At 41.7% G+C, this 21,685-nt stretch overlaps 1 protein-coding gene across 1 annotated transcript in view; it reads left to right on the top strand.

The window, feature by feature from the left end:
* The window catches only part of tgfb2 (transforming growth factor, beta 2), a 51,256-nt gene that overhangs the window by 4,401 nt on the left and 25,170 nt on the right, over nucleotides 1-21,685 (top strand). The window contains exon 2 of the mRNA XM_007904515.2: nucleotides 11,168-11,331. Coding sequence (XP_007902706.1) covers nucleotides 11,168-11,331 — 164 coding nt within the window. The remainder of the gene's footprint in view (nucleotides 1-11,167; nucleotides 11,332-21,685) is intronic.

The raw sequence follows: 21,685 nt of genomic DNA, 5'->3' as shown, positions 1-21,685 counted from the left end.
GGCGTGTGTGTGCTTCTTGGCTGCCTCTGGTTTCTAAGCTCTCTGCTTTCAAGTTCTCTCTGGCTCTAAGCTCCTTCTCCCCCCCCTTTCTCTCTTTATCTATGATCCCCCAAAAACTGGAGCCACCGCACTGGCCGACTTGACTCCAAGCTCATTCTCCCCACACAGCACTCCCAGCCATCCAGCACTTGGCAAACAAACCCGGGAGCCAGAAACCCAGCAATAGCATTCAGCACACACTGCAGTTCAGGCAGCCACTGCCAGAGCACATTTGCTAAATCCATCTGCGTTTAAAACGGAAAAAATGAGACCACTATTTTTTTCCTCTCTCTCTCTCTCTCTCCCTGTCTGACTAGCAATTGCAAAAGCAGCTTTGCTCTCAGGGCTTTCAAAATCATAGGGGAGTGAAGGGGAGGAAAGGGGGAGAGAGGCGGTACTCTTAACCGTTTCTGAAGGTATTTGAGTACTGTTCAGAACCGCAGATTCTAATTGCAGAAGGAAACATTGCAATGAAACGGGATATGTGCCCCACAAGCAGCGGTATGCAGTTAAAGTCTATAAGAAGCGCCACTGTACATGTCAAATGCCATCCATACACGCGCTTCCTGACATTAATAGCATCGAGAGCTGCCTCCCTCCTCCCTCCTCCTCCTCCTCCTCCCTCCTCCCTCCTCCTCCCTCCTCCTCCCCCCCTCCCGCATACTCTCACTGAGCTGGAAGGCTCGGGCTGCCCGGGACTCGCGTCGCTATTGACCTTTAGCGGATCAAGTTTATATAATATAATCTTGAACGTTGTTTTCTTTCATTTAAAAGCGTGTTTCTCCCCAGAATACATTGTGATCTTGAAATGTGGAACTCCAGGTTCAAGTACATTGAGTACTTTACTTATTCGGTGTAATTCCACAAACACAGATGTCTTCTGTCTGTGTGTCTGTCTGTCTGTCTGTGTGTGTCTGTGTGTGTCTGTCTGTGTGTGTCTGTGTGTGTGTGTGTGTGTGTGTGTCGGGGGGAGGGAGGGAGGAAGGGTTAGTCGGGATATACAATTTTTCAAATTACAATTTGCTTAACCAATTTATTTTTTATTTTGTTTTAAAAATCAAAGTGATTCCCAACAAGAAAATGGATCTTAAAGGAAGGAGGGGGTGGGGGCATCCTCTGCACTCTTATTTACATCCACGTACTGTACCAGAAGTCAGCTAACACTGCCAAAAGTCAGCTTGGGATTGCCTGGGAAATAGCATTTTATTTTTAAAAGCTGGATTTGTTTCAGTAACGGTAATTTCAGCATTTTCTGGGGAAGTATAGGACCAACTGGTTTGTTTTGCTGAAACACTGTAATACATATTTATTCCATCATGTGAACCATCTCCAGCTCACTTTCGTTGCATTTTTCTCTCTCATATTCGATGCAGGAGGCATTTTTTTATTTTTTTTAACTTGGCCCTTATTTCCCAAATCAACAGGCAGCCCCGTGAAGTCCCGTGCTTTTCACTGGAAGCAATATTCACTGTTCCTTAAGAGGCGTCTTAAATCACAATTTGATCACACAGTAGGGCCCACTAAACAAGTGGCCCCTGAAAGTTTTGCTCAAGTACATAATAATAATAATACATTTAGGAGGCTGAAATTCAACCTAGTCATAGCTCCATAAGACTAATGTGTCTCAAATTTTGAGATTGTGCAGAATTGTGGGAATTTCTTAAATTCAGCCATAATTTAAAAGCTGCTTTCCCCACCTTTCTTAAAAAACACAATTTAATCATTTCCGCAATTGTAAATTTTAAGACAAAATTGTGTTAAGAGGCTAAGTTGGAGAAAGGTTGAGAAGTAGACTAAATAATATTAATTCTTGTATTTGATATAGCACCTAATCATGTCATTGAGACGTCTCAAAACGCCTCACAGAGTATATTGTAAAGTGAATTAAAACACGGCAGCCAATTGCACACAGCAGCATCCCACAAACAATCGTGAATTGAGTGACCAAATTATTAGTATTTTTATTTATTTATTTTTGAAGGGATTATTACTCCCGGAAAGAGAGAAGGGGACAGTGTTGAATTGAACTCAATCCTCAAAAGGTGCCCGCACTGAGTCATAGAGAATAGGGTGTCCATAGCCTTTTCTTCCAAACAAGCTCTGTTTGAAAACAGCAACATCACAGGGTTTGACAGGAGCAATGAAAACATTTGCCTGCTTGTGGAAACAGGCATGAATCCAGACTGTGAATGCCATGTTATTGAATGATTCAATTACTTTTCTGTGGTGGCTGTAGACAGGGAATGCGATTACAGATAATGATTTGTGATTGCCACTGATGGGTACCGTGAAAAATACGTTGACACTATCGTTCCACAGCTTTACATTTTAAAAAATACTTTTTTTTAAAATAAGCGGAAACACAATAAAAATCTGACACTAGAAATTCATGACAAAAATAGTTTCAAATAATGTGATTGGGTCCCCATATCACCCCCAAAAAAGTATGAACTAGTGAAACAAAACTATATTTAAATTAATCATCTGGTATATTAATAGCCGTATCTCTGTGAGGTTTAGGAAAATTATTTGCCAGCTTCCGTTATGTAAATATGCATTGTGTCTCGCCCCTCAAGTTAACATGATGGAAATGGCACATCTTCCCCAACCAAAGTAGGTTTGCCAACCACATTTTCCTGAAGAGAGTGGTACTTTGAACAACTCTGTGCGATCCATGAACATCGAGGCAAATTTAGTAGCAGTGCTACAAAAGACGTTGTAAGCTTTAAATGAAGATGTTCAAACCTGGCAAAAAATAATAACTGCTTTGTTTCCTACAAACAGTTCCTGGCTCTTTTTAAAACAAGTTCACTTCGGATGTCTAGTGGTTGCAGATGGATAGACCTCTGCTGAGAGAGGTTTATTCGGACCTGTGGGCAAGTGCAGTTTGCATGATGTCACTATGAGGCTTCCACCTTTTTGGTCAGTGAGGAAGCAATTTTGTCCTGTATTGGATTAACAGTCCCAGCATGTACGTAAGAATGCAATTAATATATAGCCTTCTATTGTTGGTTGACTGCTCTTACTAGTTTTAGATGCTCTCAGATTCAACTGCACAGAAAGAACAAGCTGGGAATCCAGCACTGACAGGTATTTCAGAGTTAGGTCTATGTGAACCAGCCCTGAAGAATTCTGCATCACAAAGATACCATTAGTTGCAGTATAAGAGTGACATAAATAGTATACTTCTCACAGTAGCAGGATATGTTACATTTTCCTGCTACTGTGAGAAACATAATTATGAAAGTCTCAATTCTACAGGTGTGGGTGGGCACACCAACATGGGTCAACCGTGCATGATTTCTTAAGTAAGAAATCCGAACGTAAGTGACACAGACTTGGGAATGCAAAGCCAACTCAATCCATTTTGAGAGAGCTTTTATTGGAGTGATGTACTTACGCTATAGGAATGAGTTCCCATTGTAGAATTGACCTCAGTGTGCTGAAGTTGGCTCTCTGTCCTTTCCTGCCCTTAGACATCCAGTGTAATGTGGCTGATGCCTAAGACTCTCAGACTGTGAAATTGTTTCTTCTGGATCAACGGAACAATGGTACCACACAGTGGAAGTTGTGAGAAGGTATATACAGTAACTAGTTAGATCTGTTATCCTCATTGATGTTAAATTCATTGCGACAAAAGTGATGACAGAGCACTATTCAAATCAATACACTTGATAGCTATACCCGAATGGGTAGAGGGATTCTAGCTGGACAAAGAGCAGGAAGTTCACCAGTGCCTCTTATTCTCCAGCTATGTGGTTCAAATTCTACTGCGTCCTAATGCACATGGGGGTGGGGGCGGGCATAAATTTCTTGGCTTCTGTCAATCCACTAGTGAGATGTCCTCAAGTGACATGTCTCTAAGCAGAGACGAGTGGGGTGAATTTCCAAATTTTGGAGCTTTTGTGACAAATTGTAAACTAAGCGCCAAATAAAATTGAATTTCACTGCTGTAGATGGTTATATTTATTATATGGCAATTTTCAAGACAGATGCACATGCCAGCAAGTTATGAATGTTGCCATCAATGCCAACGTTTGTAAATCGAACAGGACTGGATGCAGATAGCAACATCAATCCATTGGTCTTTTAAAGATCGAGGTTAAATTTAGTTTCAATGTAAATATGTAAGTGGTTGATATTCCTTCCCTTCAGAAGCAGTGTGTAGGAGCATTGTCTCCTCTATCAATCTCCATTGTTCCTTTCATACCTTCTCGATTCTTGCCTGTTCCCAGCATTGATGGGAATCATGTGTGCTCAAGGTTTCTTACCTCCATCTCTGGCAAGTATTTTGCTATATTTTAGGAAAAACAGTGGGGGGTGGGAGATAACATACAGAAGAATAGTGTAAAGATCACAGGAACCAGGTCTTTCAGTCGGCAAGCCTTGTCTACCATTTTAGTGGCAGATCTTTTAATTGTCATTTCCCTGCCATTTCTCCACATTCCTTAATGCCCTTATTTTCCCAAGTCAACTCTATTTAAATTTCTATATGGCTATTTGTATAAAATATTTTCTGATCTCATTTCTAACCAATTTAGTTTAATATTTCATCTCTGAGGTTCCTTTTGTTGCCTACAAAATACAAAGTCACTACACTTCACATTAAATCCTGTGAAGCACTTTGAGAAATTCTCCCTACGTGAAGTGCTCTTACAAATACCTGGATTATTATTATTTTCCTTTGGACCACTCAGCCAAAGGGTATAGTTATTCCATATCTAGCTTGTCAATTCATTACATTATTTTTAACACCTCAATTAAATCACTCCTTAACCTCCACATCTATCGTGAATCCAACCTAGGTTTGTCCAGTCACTCATTTTAGTTGAACCACTTCATTCCATTTATTAATCTAGCGGATTAATTCAGATTGAGATTGGTTGAAGCTTGAGGACATCTCACTTGTCAAACCTTGTGGTTGGTGCATGCCAGGAGGGGAGAAAATACACACTGATTTGAAGAAACATAATGGAAAACTGATAGTAAAGTTCCTTGATTTATACCCTTTGCTAAGTGCCTAAAACTGATCAATTAGGTTTCAGGTAAATAGTTGGGAGGTATACATTGCAGTGCATCTGGTCATGGCCTCTGAGACAGATTTAATTTTAAAACAAACGCAGACAGTGTTACGTGTTCCAGTTCAAGTAGTACTTAGTGTGCTAAGAATGCGCATTATATGCTCAGTCTACTAAGTAAGCACGTGGCATTGCACATTTCTCTCTGTATTAAGACAAAGCAGCAGTCTGCAGCTACAGTGGTACCCATTCTGTACACTGCAGCAATTCTGACAGTCCATCCAAACTATAGGACGTTTAAAATAAAGTATTGGTAGAAAATGGTTTAACGTGAGTTCTCCCAGTCACTGGAATTGTGCCACAGGTATCAGGGAAGCACACAAACTATTTCAAAATGAAATTCCTGTGGTATAGGTCTCCTGGTAAAAGGCCGAATCCTTGTGGTAAACAGATTATTTACCCGGGTGTGCATTTCCCAGAAACCGCTCCCCCCTTTCCTCTCCCCCCACCCCCCCACATTATTCCTGCATCCATCCAAAAGCTTCTCACTGGAACCCAGAGGGATGCTTGTGGTTTGTGGCAGAGGTGAGGAATGAGCAGTACGTCAGAGGGAAAAATAAGACCTGCAACAGAAACGCCTTGAAACAAAAGCAACTCAAGCATCCCAGTGAACAAAACACAAAATACTGCAGATGCTGGAAATCTGAAACAAAAACAGAGAGAGCTGGTAAAACTCAGCAGGTCAGGCAGCATCTATGGAGAAAGGAAAGTGAGTCAACGTTTCGGGTCCACGACCCTTCGTCAAAGACATGTAAGTTCTGTTTGTAAACTGTATTAAGAAACTTGTACCTGTGATCAGAGACTGCAGTCAGCACGACTAAGACTTTGCTTTAATGGTCCTACCAAAATGTTTGGTGTCTCCAACAGCAGAAAACACTGCAAATTCATTCTGCTCTTTCTAATGGAGTTTAACTGAATATTTAAAGGTAGAAATAAAAACAGAAGTTGCTGGGAACTCGCAGCAGATGAGGCAGTATCTATGGAGAGAGGAAAGTGAGTTAACATTTCAGATTGATGAATTTTCGTCAGATGACTTCAGCTTTTATTTCAGCTTTCCAGCATCTGCAGTATTTTGCCTTTTATTTAAAGATAGAATGATTTTTGGGAAAAGTGTAAAAAACTGATCGTCAAAACGAAGCTCTCCAAAATAATAAACTGCCCCATGTTACACAATCCTCCTGAGTTCCAGCCTTATTTATCATCTGAAATATATCCTGTTCTGGTTAAATGTCAGTGCAGCACGCAATTGTCCTCATTTGAGTGCCTATAAAATTACAGCCTAAATTTTGGTTCAAATGACCCACAAATTGTTGAGCAGGCAAATATTTAACAATAAAACAAAGTGTCGTAGCTTTGAATTGTGAGTTACATGACTGAATGTATTAACATTTTCCTTAGGTGAAACTACACAAGGCATATGGGCACTCCAATATCACATTAAACAATAATACAAGATTAAAACTGTTCCATTTCCTGATTACACCAACCAAATTGGCACTCCAAGGAAAGTAATGGACAATTATCTGTTGCCTTCAGGTTATTCAAATATTAGTCAAGTCTAATTCCTTGCATTGATGCATTGATCGGGATGTATGACCATTTGCCTCCATGCTGTGTGCATTACTTACCTAAAAAAACATCATGGCAGTTGATAGCAATTACTGTAAAGTACTTTGAAATGTTTTATCGCGATGAGGCCCATAACAATGTAGATTATAATCTTCTTTTGAAAAGATTGTACGGACAATGAATATCTGATCCAGCCTCATAGAACCGTAGAAATTTACAGTGCGGACGGAGGCCATTTGGAGGCCATTCGAGTCAGCACTGGCTCTCAAAGCAAACTGTTCAGTCAATCTCACTGCCCTGCCTTATCACCACATCCCTTCAAGCCTCTATCTTTGATATATTTGTGTCACCTTGGCTCACTGTCATCTCTGAAGGTTGTGGGTTCAAATCCCACATTTGGACTTGAACTCATATAGTCTAAGATGACACACCAATGCAGCACTGGGGGGTGTTGCAATGTCAGAAGTGCCATCTTTCAGATGAGACATTAAAACCAGGGTCCCGTCTGTCATTCAGTTATATGTTAAAGATCCCACGACACTATTCGAAAAGAGAAGGGAGAACAATAGTTAATCACTTCATGGCTGTTTGTGGGACCTTGCTGTGCACAATTGTACTGCCACATTTGCCTACAAATACACAGTCGCTCTATTCCACAGTAATTTCTGTGATGCGCTTTGAGACGTCCTTTTGAGGTGGTAATGCGCTATTCCAAATGCAAGGATTATTATTAATATTATAATTTTATTATACCTGCCTACTTTCCTCTTGAAGTTCAGAATGGACTCTGCCTCCACACAGTTAAGTTGCACTGGCCAAGTGGGAACCAACATTGATATTTGTGGTTTCAACAATTAAAGCATGAGCCTCCTTATGGTCGTAAAGGGATGTACAAAGCTATTAACATTTCCCTTGTGTATAGTGTAAGTAGTTTCAGAAGTATGGTGAAGCTGCCTGTGAACAGATGGACTAAATGGATATGGATTTTGCGAAAACTTAACTTTTGTAGATAGACTGTAGAGATTGATGAATCTGCATCTCACTTGACTACAAGACAAATAATTACCTTTCAATTCCTGCTCTCAATTAGCAATTATTCTCTACGATGTCAATTTGTTGTAGTTGGAAAATCAATTTCAGGCAAAAACAGAAAAGGCTATTTCCTAGAACAAATAAAGCATTTCTGTTCCCAAGGGGTTAAGTGTATGTCCCTGTGGAGTAGAAAATAAGCACTGTTCAACATGCAACCAAGCCCAAAGTTCTGCTAGCCAACCGTGTTGTCATAGCGACCACTGTAACCAACAAGTTTCATGTTTGGCAATGTTAAGCTATTTTTATTGGCCAGATTTCGAGGTTGCCAGTGGTCACCTGGACACTACATTTGTGCAGCTATAAGTCTATTTGTTTGTTGTGGAAAATAACCCAGCAAATGTTGGCGATGCCAAGGTTTATATGAAAACATTTCAGAGGTCACTTTTCAGCGTTTGCATAAGGTTAGTTCACAGATATTCAGGAGACACAACATAGAGCAATACAGGTTCATTTTATTCTTTGTGTGAATGACTGGTCGATTCATCACAAAGTGTTGTTGACCAATGTTAGATACATTCAATAATACTATTTTGTTTTTTTGTCTATTTGACATATGCAGGTTGCCATTATCATGTATACTTGGTTGTAGCAATGTCTCTCGGTAACAACTTGGCTCAGTTGGTAGCACTCTTACCTCTGGATCAGAAGGTTGTGTGCTCAAGTCCTACATTCTTAGGCTAATTCTCCAGTGTATTTTTAGGGGAGTGCTGAGCTGTCCATGATGCAGTGTTTTGGATAACACGTTAAAATAAAGTATTTATTATTCAGGAACTCTCTGTAGAACTTCTAATCTACTACAGTTATTCTACATAATATTTAACTAAAATTTCAGATGTAGGTTTTAAAGTAGAGTTTTACAAAATCTGTTAAGACTAAGATTTTACAAAATCTGTTCATGTGATAATACACCATAAAACACAACTTCTTTCTTGGGATCGCACTAAATCTGTTCTAACCAAAGTGACACCATATGTTCTCTTCATTCCAATGTAAAATATTCAGGATTCAATATTTATGGTATTCTTATATATGAATTTAATGCATGTTATCTCATTTCAGGAAGTTGAATTTTGTGTTCATCAGAGTGGAGTATATAACTGAAAGAACTTTTTTTTATAGTACTTTAATAACATTTTTATCACATTGTGAAGTCTCAACAAATCTCACAGATAATCACTGACAAGACTGTATGTGTAGGCAACTACAAATTTGTTGGAGGAAGGAAACACTTTTCTACCTTCTGTATCTAGTGCATTAGATACCTCTAGGTCACAAATTATGCTGGTGTAATCTGTGGGGCGGGGCGGTACATTAAGAACTGTGGAGTCCTGTAGCTCGGTGGTTAGAGCTCGCCTCGCAAGCAAGAGACCTGGGTTCGATTCCCGGCAGGGTGAAACGTTGGGCAAGCTTCCTTACTCCACACTTCTCTGTTTACCTAGCAGTAAGTAGGAGCCCAGTTGTTAGTCGATTATCAGATCGCTTTTCCAGGGGTAATAATTTCTTCAAAAAAAATAATAGTACTAAATTATTCACTCAATCCATGATTGTTTGTGGAACACTTCTATGTGCAATCGGCCTCTGCGTTTTGCCTGCAAAATATACAGTCAATTCACTTTACAGCGTAGTTTGTGAAGCGCTTTGAGACATCTCGAAGATGTGATAAGACGCTATATCAAATGCAAGAATCATTATTATTATTAAGCAATGTGCCAGGCACGAGAAGTAGAGCTCTGAGCTTTTGTGAAACTCCGATCACTGCTACCCATGTATGTATGTGGTACGCCTCTGAGGTTTGGAAGAAACTGGTCATAGCTACTTACATTCTGTTGCCAGGTTGAGTCTACTGGCTCAGGGAGTGAAGTCAGGCTTGTAACAGAAGTTTACGTGTATCAGATGATAGGCTGATTTCACAAGGCTGTCATAATTTTGATGCTACGACACCTATTGCTTTTTGTTTCACTGTGTTATTGTTACCCTTCGCCCTCTAGCCCCACCATATATTTGTGACACTTTCCTATCCCACTCCTCTGCTTACACTCTCCGTTCCACCATCAGTGGCCGAGTCTTCAGCTACTATACCCCTAACCTCTGTAACTCCCTCCCTTTACCCTTCCATCTTTCCCCTTCTCTATCTGTGAAGAATTGTGGAAAACGTTTATAATTCAGTCTTAATTTGGAAGCTGGTTTTCTGCAGTTCATAAAACAACTACAGAAATTTGGTTTCCAAATTAATAATGAATTGAAGAATGTTCCCAAATTTTGCACAACTTTAAATTTGAAGGCATTAGTCTTAAGGCTAAACTGAGAGTTATTTGGGGCCTCTGTAAAATTAAAATTGTTTAATTCTCTAGGACTAAAAATGTGCATTTGAAAGTTGTCAAGTTAATAAAAATATTCAAATGTTTAATGCACTCAAACCAAATGACTAGTGCAACCCACGAGTTGCCCTGTGATCTGGCAATGAGAATTCTCCACATCCTACAATAAAGACTTTAAACACTTCCACTCCACCAAGAGGAAAGGGATCAAAATTGCTGAGCCACCAAAGAAAAGACAGTACATTTGTTCAATTAATTCATACAGGTAATAAATGGGTAAGAGTAAGTAACAAGCCAGGTATTTAGTCCAGGAATCAAGGGAGGATCATAAGTGTCAAAAGCAGAATTCAAATTGTTTAGAGATCTTTAACCCTGAAGATTAAATGACAGCCTTCTTACTCAGTATCAAGCATATTATTTGTTGTATAATACTTTCTCAGATAGACTCGTATTATTGATTTCTGGCATATTGTATTATTGAGGGTAGATTTGGTGTATGTGTGTTGTGGCAATTCTGTTGAAATTAATTAGTTATTTGGCAGTTATGTTACATAATGTATTCTGTCTAGCCATTATAATGTACTAACAGACAAATAATATTGTTACATGTTCCACAGGAGGGAGCAATAAAGTGAAAGATTTTAGAAATTCCAAAGCAAAATCATAAGAAAATATTATATATATTTTATATTATATATATTCTAATATACAGTGTATATTAGAAGCATTTTACAATGCCAGCGCCCCACGATTCTTCATATTTCTAGTGTTACCACTCAAGACTCCTTAATGAACGCACACCCATTGACTGTAGATCTATGAAGTGGGTTCCATTCATTCCTTGGAGACAATTTCACATTTTAATGATTTACAGTTAAGCCGATAAGGTCTGAACTGGGGAGGGAAGGGGTTGAGTCATGTATCACATTATCTATATTCAGGGAAATCTGGGACTTCTTGTCAGCCCTAACGTGCAACTAATTTTTTGCATGCTAACTTCAGTTTTTACAAGTGAGCTTGAAGCCCTTTGTTGATGCACTGATTCACCATTGCTCCTACATTTCAATCTAGATGTCATTCAATCCCAAAAATACAACCCATACTACACGCAAGTGCATTTCGATGTCAGTTCAATGGAGAAAAATGTTTCCAACCTGGTGAATGCGGAGTTCAGAGTGTTTCGCGTACAGAATACCAAGGCAAAAGTAGAAGAGCAACGGATAGAACTTTATCAGGTAATGAATCTTTTTTAATAGTTCTTATTACATTTAACGCACCATCTTGATTGTTTTTGATTCAAGACATCTCTTCCTTTTCAAGTGCCAATAAATGACGTGAAATGTCTAGGTAAACTCATTCTCATTCATTTCTATCTTTCTACTCGCTGTGCAAGTGATATTATGAGGGAGGAGTTTCATTTTTATTGGAGGAACCAAATAGCACGTGTGCTGAGGCTAAGTTATGGTGTTTAATATTGGTTCTGTATTGTAGACCGAACTATTAATATATGCTATATATACCATTGCCATTATAAAGAAATTAGTCCTGTTTGATATTGTTTCTATAAGGAAAAGAGAATTTTAAATGGTTTCTCTACATAGTTAACTGTAGCATAAGAGGGAAGCAATTCTGTCCGCAATTGGCTGCCATGTTTGCCTACAAAAACAAAGTCACTACACCTTTTAGTGAATTCTGTGAGGTGTTTTGAAATGTTCTCCTGATGTAAAAGAAGCTATATCAAATGCTAAGATCTGTTATTCATATTATGTTTGTAGAGTTGCTGTATTAGATGTCATTCTATATAGTGTTATGGCAGTTGCACAGTGCAGTAATGTCATAGTTACATGTCCATCTGCAGTTGCTCTACCTAATACTTTAACTCCCACAGTGTGAGGATATCTTACCATCCAGATTTCATTGGCTGTTCAACTTCTGTGGACTTGCTTGGCTTAGCCCAAAGATACTCTGCTTACTTCAGCCCTGCTGGAGAATATTTTCTGGTGCTTATTTCAATCAACCTTGAAGGGTGAAGGCTGAGTGGACTCATGAGAATTAAAACCCAGGGCCCTTAGGCGCTTAGTCCAGTCCTTAACTGACTGAGATGGATGTGTTGCATACATTTTCTTTATGAAATGGAGTTCTGTGCAGTCAGAAGTTAACATTTTCTTTGCCTTTTTTAAGCTTCATGACTCTGTCATTTCATTATTTAATTTCAATGCTCAAAGAAATAAATACACAAGTTGTAAAAGAAACGGAATGAAATGGGACCACAGTTTATTTGTAGGTCACTTATCGCACCTGTTTTACAACACCAACTTGCATTTACACAGAGCCGTCATGTAGGATAATGTCTCAGAGTTCTTCGCAGTGCCAGGGTCAGACTCTGAGCAAGGGAGAAGGGGGTGGGGAAAGTAACTGTAGGCACAGTTGAAGAGGTAGGTTTCAAGGTAGGATTTGAAGATAGATAGCGAGGGTAGAGAGATAGAAGCAGAAAGTTCAGAGATGAGAGGTGTAGGGACTGAAAACTCTGCCACTTATGGTGGGGCTAGGAATGTGCAAGAGGCCTTTGTTAGCTGAGCGTGTGGGGGGGGGGGGGGGTGGCGAACAGAGTGGGGTTTTAGCAGATAGAAAGTCAGTGGATGGTTCAGTTAGTAAAGGCACAACTTAACTCAAAACTGAGACATACGGACCAAAAGGCAGAACGTACAGGGTGAGTTTACTTGATCTTAGCCCAGGCAACTTTAGAGGCCCTAAAACTGGGCTCAGGATCCTTTGGGCCAGGGATGGAAAAAACATCTGAAGTTCCTGCTCCTTTCCAATTACTGTCCAGTGAACTTAGCGGACAGTTTGGCTGTGATAAGGCCTCTCACCCCCCCCCACCCCCCACACAGCCATGGTTGATAACGTGCCTCAGTTTTACCTGAAGAGTGGCCACTTGGGTTAGGGTGCTCAGCACTTCAGCACAAATCAGCAGCTCAATGGAGGGAAATCAATTACAAGGATAAGCTAACAAAAGTCGGTTGCTTCGACTGATGGGATATTGTTTGAGGTCACTGCTAAATTGTGTAGTTTAATTTCCTTCCTCCCACTCATGCCAAAGCAGGATTACTAGACCACCACAGAGGGGCTGAAGATCAGTCAATCTCCGGATACGGTGGCTCAAATGCGGGGAATGTAATTCAATAAGATTTTGATCCCACATGAGCCTCCGACCTGTCCTATCAATAAAGCTGCTTCAGAGAAGACACAGTGATGATGGTGCTGTGCCTTCAACCTCTGTATTGAAGTGTAACACAAGTTGTTGCCTGTTCGTCTGACTTCTAAAACAAGAGATGGTAGTGGTATGTGCTGTGGCTTGTGCTAATCGTGCTCCAAAGCCCCCCACAACAGAGTGGTAATGTGCAGAGTTGATTCCTAGCTCCTGATCTCAACTCCATGTCACGTTGTCCAGGCAGATCTCAATAGGAGCCGAGGCAAAAGCCACAGTCATTAAATGCAGTAAATGCTGTGAAGCACTTTGAGACATACTCCTGACATGAAAGGGGGCTATATCAAATGTAAGGATTATTATTAGTTACACCCCCCACCCCCCATTTACCCAGACAGTTATGTGAACTTTTAACACATTTACAAATAATGGTGCAACTTTAAAATAGGCCCAGTCTAATCCTGAATAATACAGAGCACAGATCCTGACAGGAAGGCATCTTTTCTTGTACATTTTGCTTGACTGGGGGAAGGGGTGCCATAGTTTCAACACGGGTCATGTTTCACACCCGGCAATGGAGCCAAAGTATAGCCACATGGAAATGCAGCAGAAAGTGCAAAACAGCAGACTCTTTTACTGTAATAGTACACGAGGGTCGTGTGGCTTTAATGGAAAACCCCATCCTTTTCATTGGCTGGGAAGAGAGATTTTATTTCATTCGGCTCTGCCAAAACTGAATTATGTCAACAATACTATTGGCACCTAAGAAAGAATAGTTCCGTAAAATGACTTCTTTTAATAAAGTTCTTTTTTTTTCTGGAGCGAGAGAGAGAGAGAAATCGAGAGAGAGAAAAAAACATCCAGATTTGAGGATGACAAAATAAGAGGTCAGAGGGTGATGCTTGGCCTCCCAGAATCAATCAGCAGCATTCCTCACATTTTTCACTTTGCTTTTTATGAAGGAGTCTCCTCGTGAGATCAGATTAAAAAAATACATTTATGAACTTTTGAGAAAAAATAACCATTCTTTGAGGTTTGACATTCTGGCTCCCAAGATAACGGAAAAAGTGCATTGTTCCAGAGGTTCATCTGGATCAGACAGCCACAGATCTGAACTCAGGATTCAATTGTCGGACTGTGGGAAAACTGAGAATGTATTGACCCCACTGTGTGCTACCACTCTCGAATTGTGCATCCCTATTGGAAAGCCATTTCTCAGGATTCAATGTCAGACTGTGGGAAAACTGAGAATGCATTGACCCCACTGTGTGCTATCGCTCTCGAATTGTGCAGTGTCAGAGGAGGAATACAATCCAGAGGGGAGTTTGTTGGGACGGTTTAAATTGTCTAGCTAAGCTAGATAATAATAATGATAATAATAATCCTTCCGTTTTATATGCCGCCTTATCACGTCATCGAGACGTCTCAAAGCGCTTCACAGGATATGCTATAAAGTGTAGTAACTGTGTGTTTTTTGGGTGAAATGCAGGAGCCAATTGCACACAGCAGTGTCCCACAAACAGTCATGGATTGAGTGACTACATTATTATTATTATCATACACATTCTACAGTTACATTGAGCTTCCAGCAATAGGACTTTACTTAGTCTGAACATACCTATTCTTATCAGTGCTAAAGTAATGATTTCCCAAAGTGCAAACAGCAAGGCTGATATTCTTGCCATACCTTGAGTACGCAGCCAGCCAGCACCTCAAAGAGTTTTAAGTCTTTACTCCCAGTTCATACCCGAGTCTTAGGTCACTTGCCACTCGCCCGCCTCCCCCACCGCCCCCACCCCCCCACAACGACAGACATTTCCGTTGAGGGAATTTTTGTTACATTTATCAGTGGGAGGGGGTTGGCCAGGACACTGGACCAAACCAAGGCCTTTAATCTTGAGCTAGGCACAAGGCCCAGTAGAAATTGCCTCACCCACTTTGACAGCTGATTCCCAGAGTAGTTTTGACCACAGTCTTGGAAATGTCTGCAGACCACACACCATTCACGGCTTCCTGTCTATGTGGTTTGTGTGAGTGCATGTGTGTATGTGGGGGCGGCGGGTGGGGGGGGGGTGGGGAAGGGAGGTGGGGGGGTGACAGCAATGGGCAATAAAATACAAAAGAAGCATTAAACAAAGATGTGGAACATTTAAGAAAAAAATTGATGCATACACGGGAGAGAAAGGAATAGAGGGGTATAGGCGAGGTGTGTCTTCAACAACGTAACCTCCATGAAGTCCACCACCTGCTCCCTCAACCCCATCCCTACCCCTCCTTAAATCCCAGCTCCACCTCCTTGCCCCACTACTCGCCGACATCATTAACCTCTCCCTGTCGTCTGGCACTGTTCCTTCCCCTCTCAAAACAGCCACTATCACCCCCACCTTGAAGAAACCTTCCTTCGACCTATCACAGCTATCTAGCTTCTGGCCCATCTCAAATCTCCCCTTCCTATCCAAGGTCCTTGAGAGGGCCGTTGTCTCCCAGCTTCGCTCTTTCCTCTCCTCTCACTCCCTCCATGAACCCCTCCAATCAGGTTTCCGTGCTGCCCACAGCACGGAAACTGCTCTGGTCAAGGTCACAAACGATATCCTGACCATGTGTAACCAGGGTTCCCTCTGCCTCCTCGACCTCTCCGCTGCCTTTGACACTGTGGACAACTCAATCCTCCTCCACCACCTCTCCTCCCATCTCAACCTTCAAGGTTCTGTCCTTGACTGGTTCAGGTCCTACCTTTCACACTGCCTCCACTTTGTCACGGCAAATGGCTTCTCCTCCAGCCCCTGCACCATCTCGTGCGGTGTTCCTCAGGGCTCTGTCCTCGGTCCCCTCCTTTTCATCCTTTACATGTTTCCCCTTGATAAATTTCCACATGTATGCAGATGACACCCAACTCTACCTCTCTGCCTCCACCCTGAACTCCAAGACTACTGGCGTCCTGACCGACTGCCTGTCCGATATCAAGTCCTGGACGAGGGCCAACTTTCTCCAACTCAACGTCAGCAAGACCGAGGCCCTCCTGATTGGCTCTCACCAGCGCCTCCACACCTCAGGCACTGGCACCATCAGTATCCACGGCTGCACACTCAACCTCACTAAGCCAGTCAGGAACCTGGGTATCTTGTTTGACCTTGAACTGTCCTTTCTCCACCACATCCGCACCATGACCAGCACTGCCTACCACCACCTCTGCAACACTGCCAGACTCCACCACTGCCTCAGCCCTCAGGCTGCTGAAACCCTCACCACGCATTCGTCATATCAAGGTTCGATTATGGGAACTCCCTCCTCATCAGCCTTCCCAAAACTCTGCAGCTTGTGTACAATCACACACCAGGCTCCATGACCCCATCACTCCCACCCTTGCCAGACGCCACTGACTCCCCATCCCCCAGAAGATTGAGTTCAAGATCCTCGTCTTCACCTTTAAGGCCTTGCCCCCTCCTACCTCTCGGACCTGCTGAATCCCTACCAACCTGCCCACTCCCTCCTAATTCCTTCATCGGGCTCCGGCCTGTTCCATGTCTCCCGCCCTACCCACCTTACCATCGGCGGCCGGGCTTTCAGCCTCTCTGCCCCCACACTCTGGAACTCCATCCCGTGGTCCCTTCGCCTCACTTCCTCCCTTGCCTCCTTCAAGGCCGGTCTCAAGACCCTTCTCTTCGACCGTGCCTTCCCTCACCCCTACACCCCACCCTCCCCCATGCTCGGGCCCCAACACCTGACTGTTCAGTGCTTTGGGACGTCCTCCCGACGTGAACGGCGCTTTATAAATGTAATTTTGTTGTTGTTGTTGTGTAATAGATGTGGGTTCTTGTGTGGGATATAAACACTGATGTGGAGTAGTTGGGCTGATCACTCTGGGTTGCTCAATGAGGGGACATGTGAACCAGTGATGGCATATTGGTGCTCTGCAGGGAAAGCACTGGATAATAATTGAGGTAGATGTATTACTACTAAACATTTTCCTGTTACAAATGAGAATAATGCAATAAGTTAGTGATCAATTTTTTGAAACAAAAATTCTCCCACATCCGTAGCTCTGCAGTTTCCTCATAAACATAGGCACTCCCAGTCTCAAATCTCAACCTTTAACTCACTGCTGGAACGTGAGAGGTTTTCCCACTGTACTCCTGCTGAGCAGCTCATCATAATTCCAGATTCAATGCACAGATTCTGTCATCATTAGTCCCATTGCCCTTTTTATTTTGAAAACAGGAACATAAATATCCATCCATCAGGAAGTGAAATGACCATATCTAAACAATGAGTTAATATACAGCCAGTGCAATCTAATCAGACCATCTCAGTGTCAACACCCTCATTTAGACTCATTGAAAGTATCTTCTTCAAACAATATTATGTTGGCAAAGTAACTAGATTGCAGACATATAACACATCCACTCGCACACTCTCACATACACGACGAATGACGAGTGATTACAGCAGACTGACTCACAGTGCTGAAGATGCACATTTCTAGACACAGAATGTTTCCACGGTTGTTTAGACACAGCTGAAGCTAGGGCACTATATTGACCAGAAGATCCCAACTTCGATCTCTGGTCTGTGCTGAGTTGGTAGTAGTACTGTTATACTACATGGAGTCCTGTGGCTCAGTGGTTAGAGCACTCGCTTTGCAAGCGAGAGACCTGAGTTCAATTCCAGGCAGAGGGCGAAACCTTGGGCAAGTTTCCTTACTCCACACGCCTAATAATAATCCCTCCAAAAAACAAAAACAATAATTAAATTGGTCATTTTCAATCTACGACTGTTGTGGGACATTGCTGTGCGCAATTGGCTGCTGCGTTCGCCCACAAATATACATCAATTCACTTTACAGTGTGTTCTGTGAAGCGCTTTGGGACGTCCTCCCTACGTGAAAAGCGCTATATCAAATGCAAGGATTATTATTATTATAATTGGACTCGATGGCGCTGGATGAGGGAAAGGGAAAAACTATTCAGTTCATGTTTCTGATCACTATCCAGTGATCCTACTGGAACTTGTGTATGTCTGCATGTGAGGTAAAGACAGAATTTGTCTCAGTTAACTAACCTGCCTGCAATCAGTGTCCAGGCTCGCAGGTGATGAATGCCTATTTAGGTTTGGTTGCAGAGGTTGCTATTCCCAGTAGAACTCCAGGCTTTAGGAGAAAATGGGAAAAATTTCAAAGAACAGTGTGTGTTTGAGTGGGAGGGGAAACAACAACTGATATGCACGGCGATGGTTGGACGAGGAGACAAGGACAAACTACAGTATATCCAGATCAGTAATAGGAGAGCTATTTATTTAAGGATTGCAATGTTTAATTCCTTTTTTAGAGTTCAACCCCTCGACCATCCAGCGCCTTAGTACACCCTCCCAACATGAAAGGCGCAATATAAATGCGTTAAGTATCAACCTGGCTCAGTTGGTAGCATTCTCATCTCCGAATCAGAAGCTTGTGGGTTCATTAAGCTCTCTGAGATGCTACCCATGTGAAGGGTACTGTATATTTAAGTTGTTGTTGTGGGAATTTTGAAATTGCAGTCTAGGCTAATAATCCAGTACAGTTTGTGGGACACTGCTATGCACTGCCGTGTTTTGACCACAAAATATAGTCCATTCACTTTACAGTAGATTCTGTGAAGCGCTTTGAGATGTCTCGAAGACATGATAAGGCTCTATATCAAATGCAAGGATTATTATTATTACCATATTAGAAGTGTCAACTGTTGGAGCAGATGTTAAACTAAGGTCCCATCTGCATGTTCAGGTGGATTTTGAAGATCCCATGGCACTGTTTGAAAAGAGAATGGAGGTTCTCCCCGTATCCTGGGCAAAGGATAAAATTGATCAATGGCCGTTTCTGGGACATTGCTGTGCGTAAATTGACTTCTGCTTGCAAAATACACTTTGCAGTAAATCCTATGAAGCACTTTGAGATGTGCTCCTGACGTTACGGGCGCGATATTAAACGCAATGATTATTATTGTTGTTATAATACCTTGCCTGGGCATGAAAGATTATTTAAAGAAAATGTTGTAAAAGATTTGCTAAGGATACCGACTTTGTTTATAATTTCCATCTTGCTTATAATGGGAAATCCCATTTATTGTATCGTCATAAACAGGAAATCAAAGAAAATCGATATATCAACGATTGGCACAGGATAGACCCCAGGTGTTATGGAATTGGCGTTCGGTTCTTTGGGAGGGTTTCACTTTGGCCTTTGCTGAACTGTACCTGAAAATATAAGACACTAATGTAGGCCAGTGTATGAGCAAACCAAGATGAGAAGTAAAATCCACAGCCCACCACCCCTCAAACACACAGACCAGATTGCCTGGTACTGCACACATAAAGCCCCTTTCCCCTCACCAATCTCTCCATCAGGCGGGAGATATACTTTGATGGTATGACAACAACTGCAGATGGTGGATTTTAGTTGGGTGCAGACTGATTTGTTGTTCTGCCAGCTTCTAAGTATCTTGTAAAAATTCACTGTGGAACAGAGGTTCTCAAACTAAGGGGTACTCCTGCCTGGGATTGCGCAGCTTTAGCCAGAGGAGGCACCAGTTATGTACCTCCCAATAGTTCCAGGTTTCAAAAGGTTTTGGTCACAGTAAAGCCTCTCCCCCAGCAACCAAACATTTGACAATCATATTCTTAATATAACTAGACTGATCTTCCTTATTATGCGTATTCTTGCAAGGTAATGGATTTTAAGTTCTTTGTGTTATCTTCGTTAACTATGGGGTGACGCATTTGTTTTTTTTCTTATCTGCTGGAGACAAAGTTTGAGAACATATGTTGTAGGGCAATGGAGGCGAGGTGTCAGAAGTGATTGCCTAAAAATAATAATAATAGTAATCCTTGCATTTGATATAGGGTCATTTCATGACTTTCAAACGTCTCAAAGCGCTTCACAGAATATACTGTAAAGTGAATTGACTATAATTTTGTGGGCGAATGAATGTACATGTCTGCTTAAGTTCAGCCTTTTGAGCCCATGGAATGTTTTGCCAACCATTTCTCAAGAGGCAAAAAAGTCTCAGAGGCAGTTCTGGATATGCATACATCCGACCCATAGTGAAAAGGGTATTACATGTGTGCACCACATTGACAGAAGGCGAGTCCAACTGTAAGGAAATAGTGGAGCCGTGTGTGTGCTGCAGGTCCTGTTTCGCCATACAAATCATTAGCTGAAAATAGTGTGGGAAAATGGCAAAACATTGAAGTGAACAAAAAGGAATAGCACCAACATGTAGCAAGTCTGTTGCTGTTTTGTAAGCACGCCATTGAATTATTTTCCCTTTCTTTTCTTGATAATCTTTTCTTTATTACGCAGTACTTTTTTTGTTGCAGCCCCAGCTGTCTTCCCTGTGGAATGTCATATAATAATGTAACATTCTTTCTCAAGTGGTCTCAGCTGACCTTCACTGAGCAACTTTTCAGCTTCTACCTTCTATCAAAAATATGGCTTTAACTGCAACACGGCAGCAATCTTCACTATCCCGTTAATATTTTTTCTGGGAAGAGAAAGGGCTCCATTAATCCCACAGAGTCAGTATGATAGCTTGGTTGGGCATTCAAGGTGCTGATCTTTCTGCTCCTGGCCATTGCTACTCATCTACACTCATTCACCCACAAACTACACAGTCACTTCACTTTACGGTACCTCCTGTGAAGCGTTTTGAGATGTCCTCCTGACGTGAAAAGCTCAAAGCAAAATGGAAATGCTATTTATTTATTATTATTGATATGAAAGTGAAAGAAAGCTCTGGGTAACTTCCTATATAACTCAGTTGCTGCCCAGTGGGAAACAGGTATAAAGACTAGCAAGGCCGCATTGTTCCATTCCCAGTCAACGCTTACCTAAGCTGAGGTGTTGGGTGGGAGGGGAAAGGTCAGCCTGCATTCCCAGTCCTGGTGGCTATCTAGTAACTATCTGGTAGCTAGGACTGGGTATATTTTCACCCACAAAATATATAGTCAATTTACTTTATAATGTATTCTGTGAAGCGCTTTGAGACGTCTCGAAGATGTGATAAGGTGCTATATGAAATGCAAGGATTATTATTATTATTATTGACCATTGGTGAGAAGTGTGTATATGTGTTGTTGGCAGCTTGTGTCTTAACTATGATGCCTCCCAACGTCAAATCGGCTGCTTGCTATTCACTGCCCAGGTTCATGCAGCACCAATAGCTCCTGGGTGAGGTACCAGAGGGTAAGCAGCACCTTGGAGTTGTATCCCAGAATGAATCAGTAACCTCAGGAGATGTGAGGGATGGATGAAAAAAGTAACAAAAAGGCCTTGATCACAGCAGCATGAATATCCTGCCCATGTCCTTGGCCAGTTATTTTGACACAGACAAAATGACGGTTTCATCTAC

This window comes from Callorhinchus milii, unplaced genomic scaffold (genome assembly GCF_018977255.1).
Source record: "Callorhinchus milii isolate IMCB2004 unplaced genomic scaffold, IMCB_Cmil_1.0 Scaffold3, whole genome shotgun sequence".
In the NCBI taxonomy this organism is placed as follows: Eukaryota; Metazoa; Chordata; class Chondrichthyes; order Chimaeriformes; family Callorhinchidae; genus Callorhinchus; species Callorhinchus milii.
This window is presented reverse-complemented; position numbering and strand designations above follow the sequence as displayed.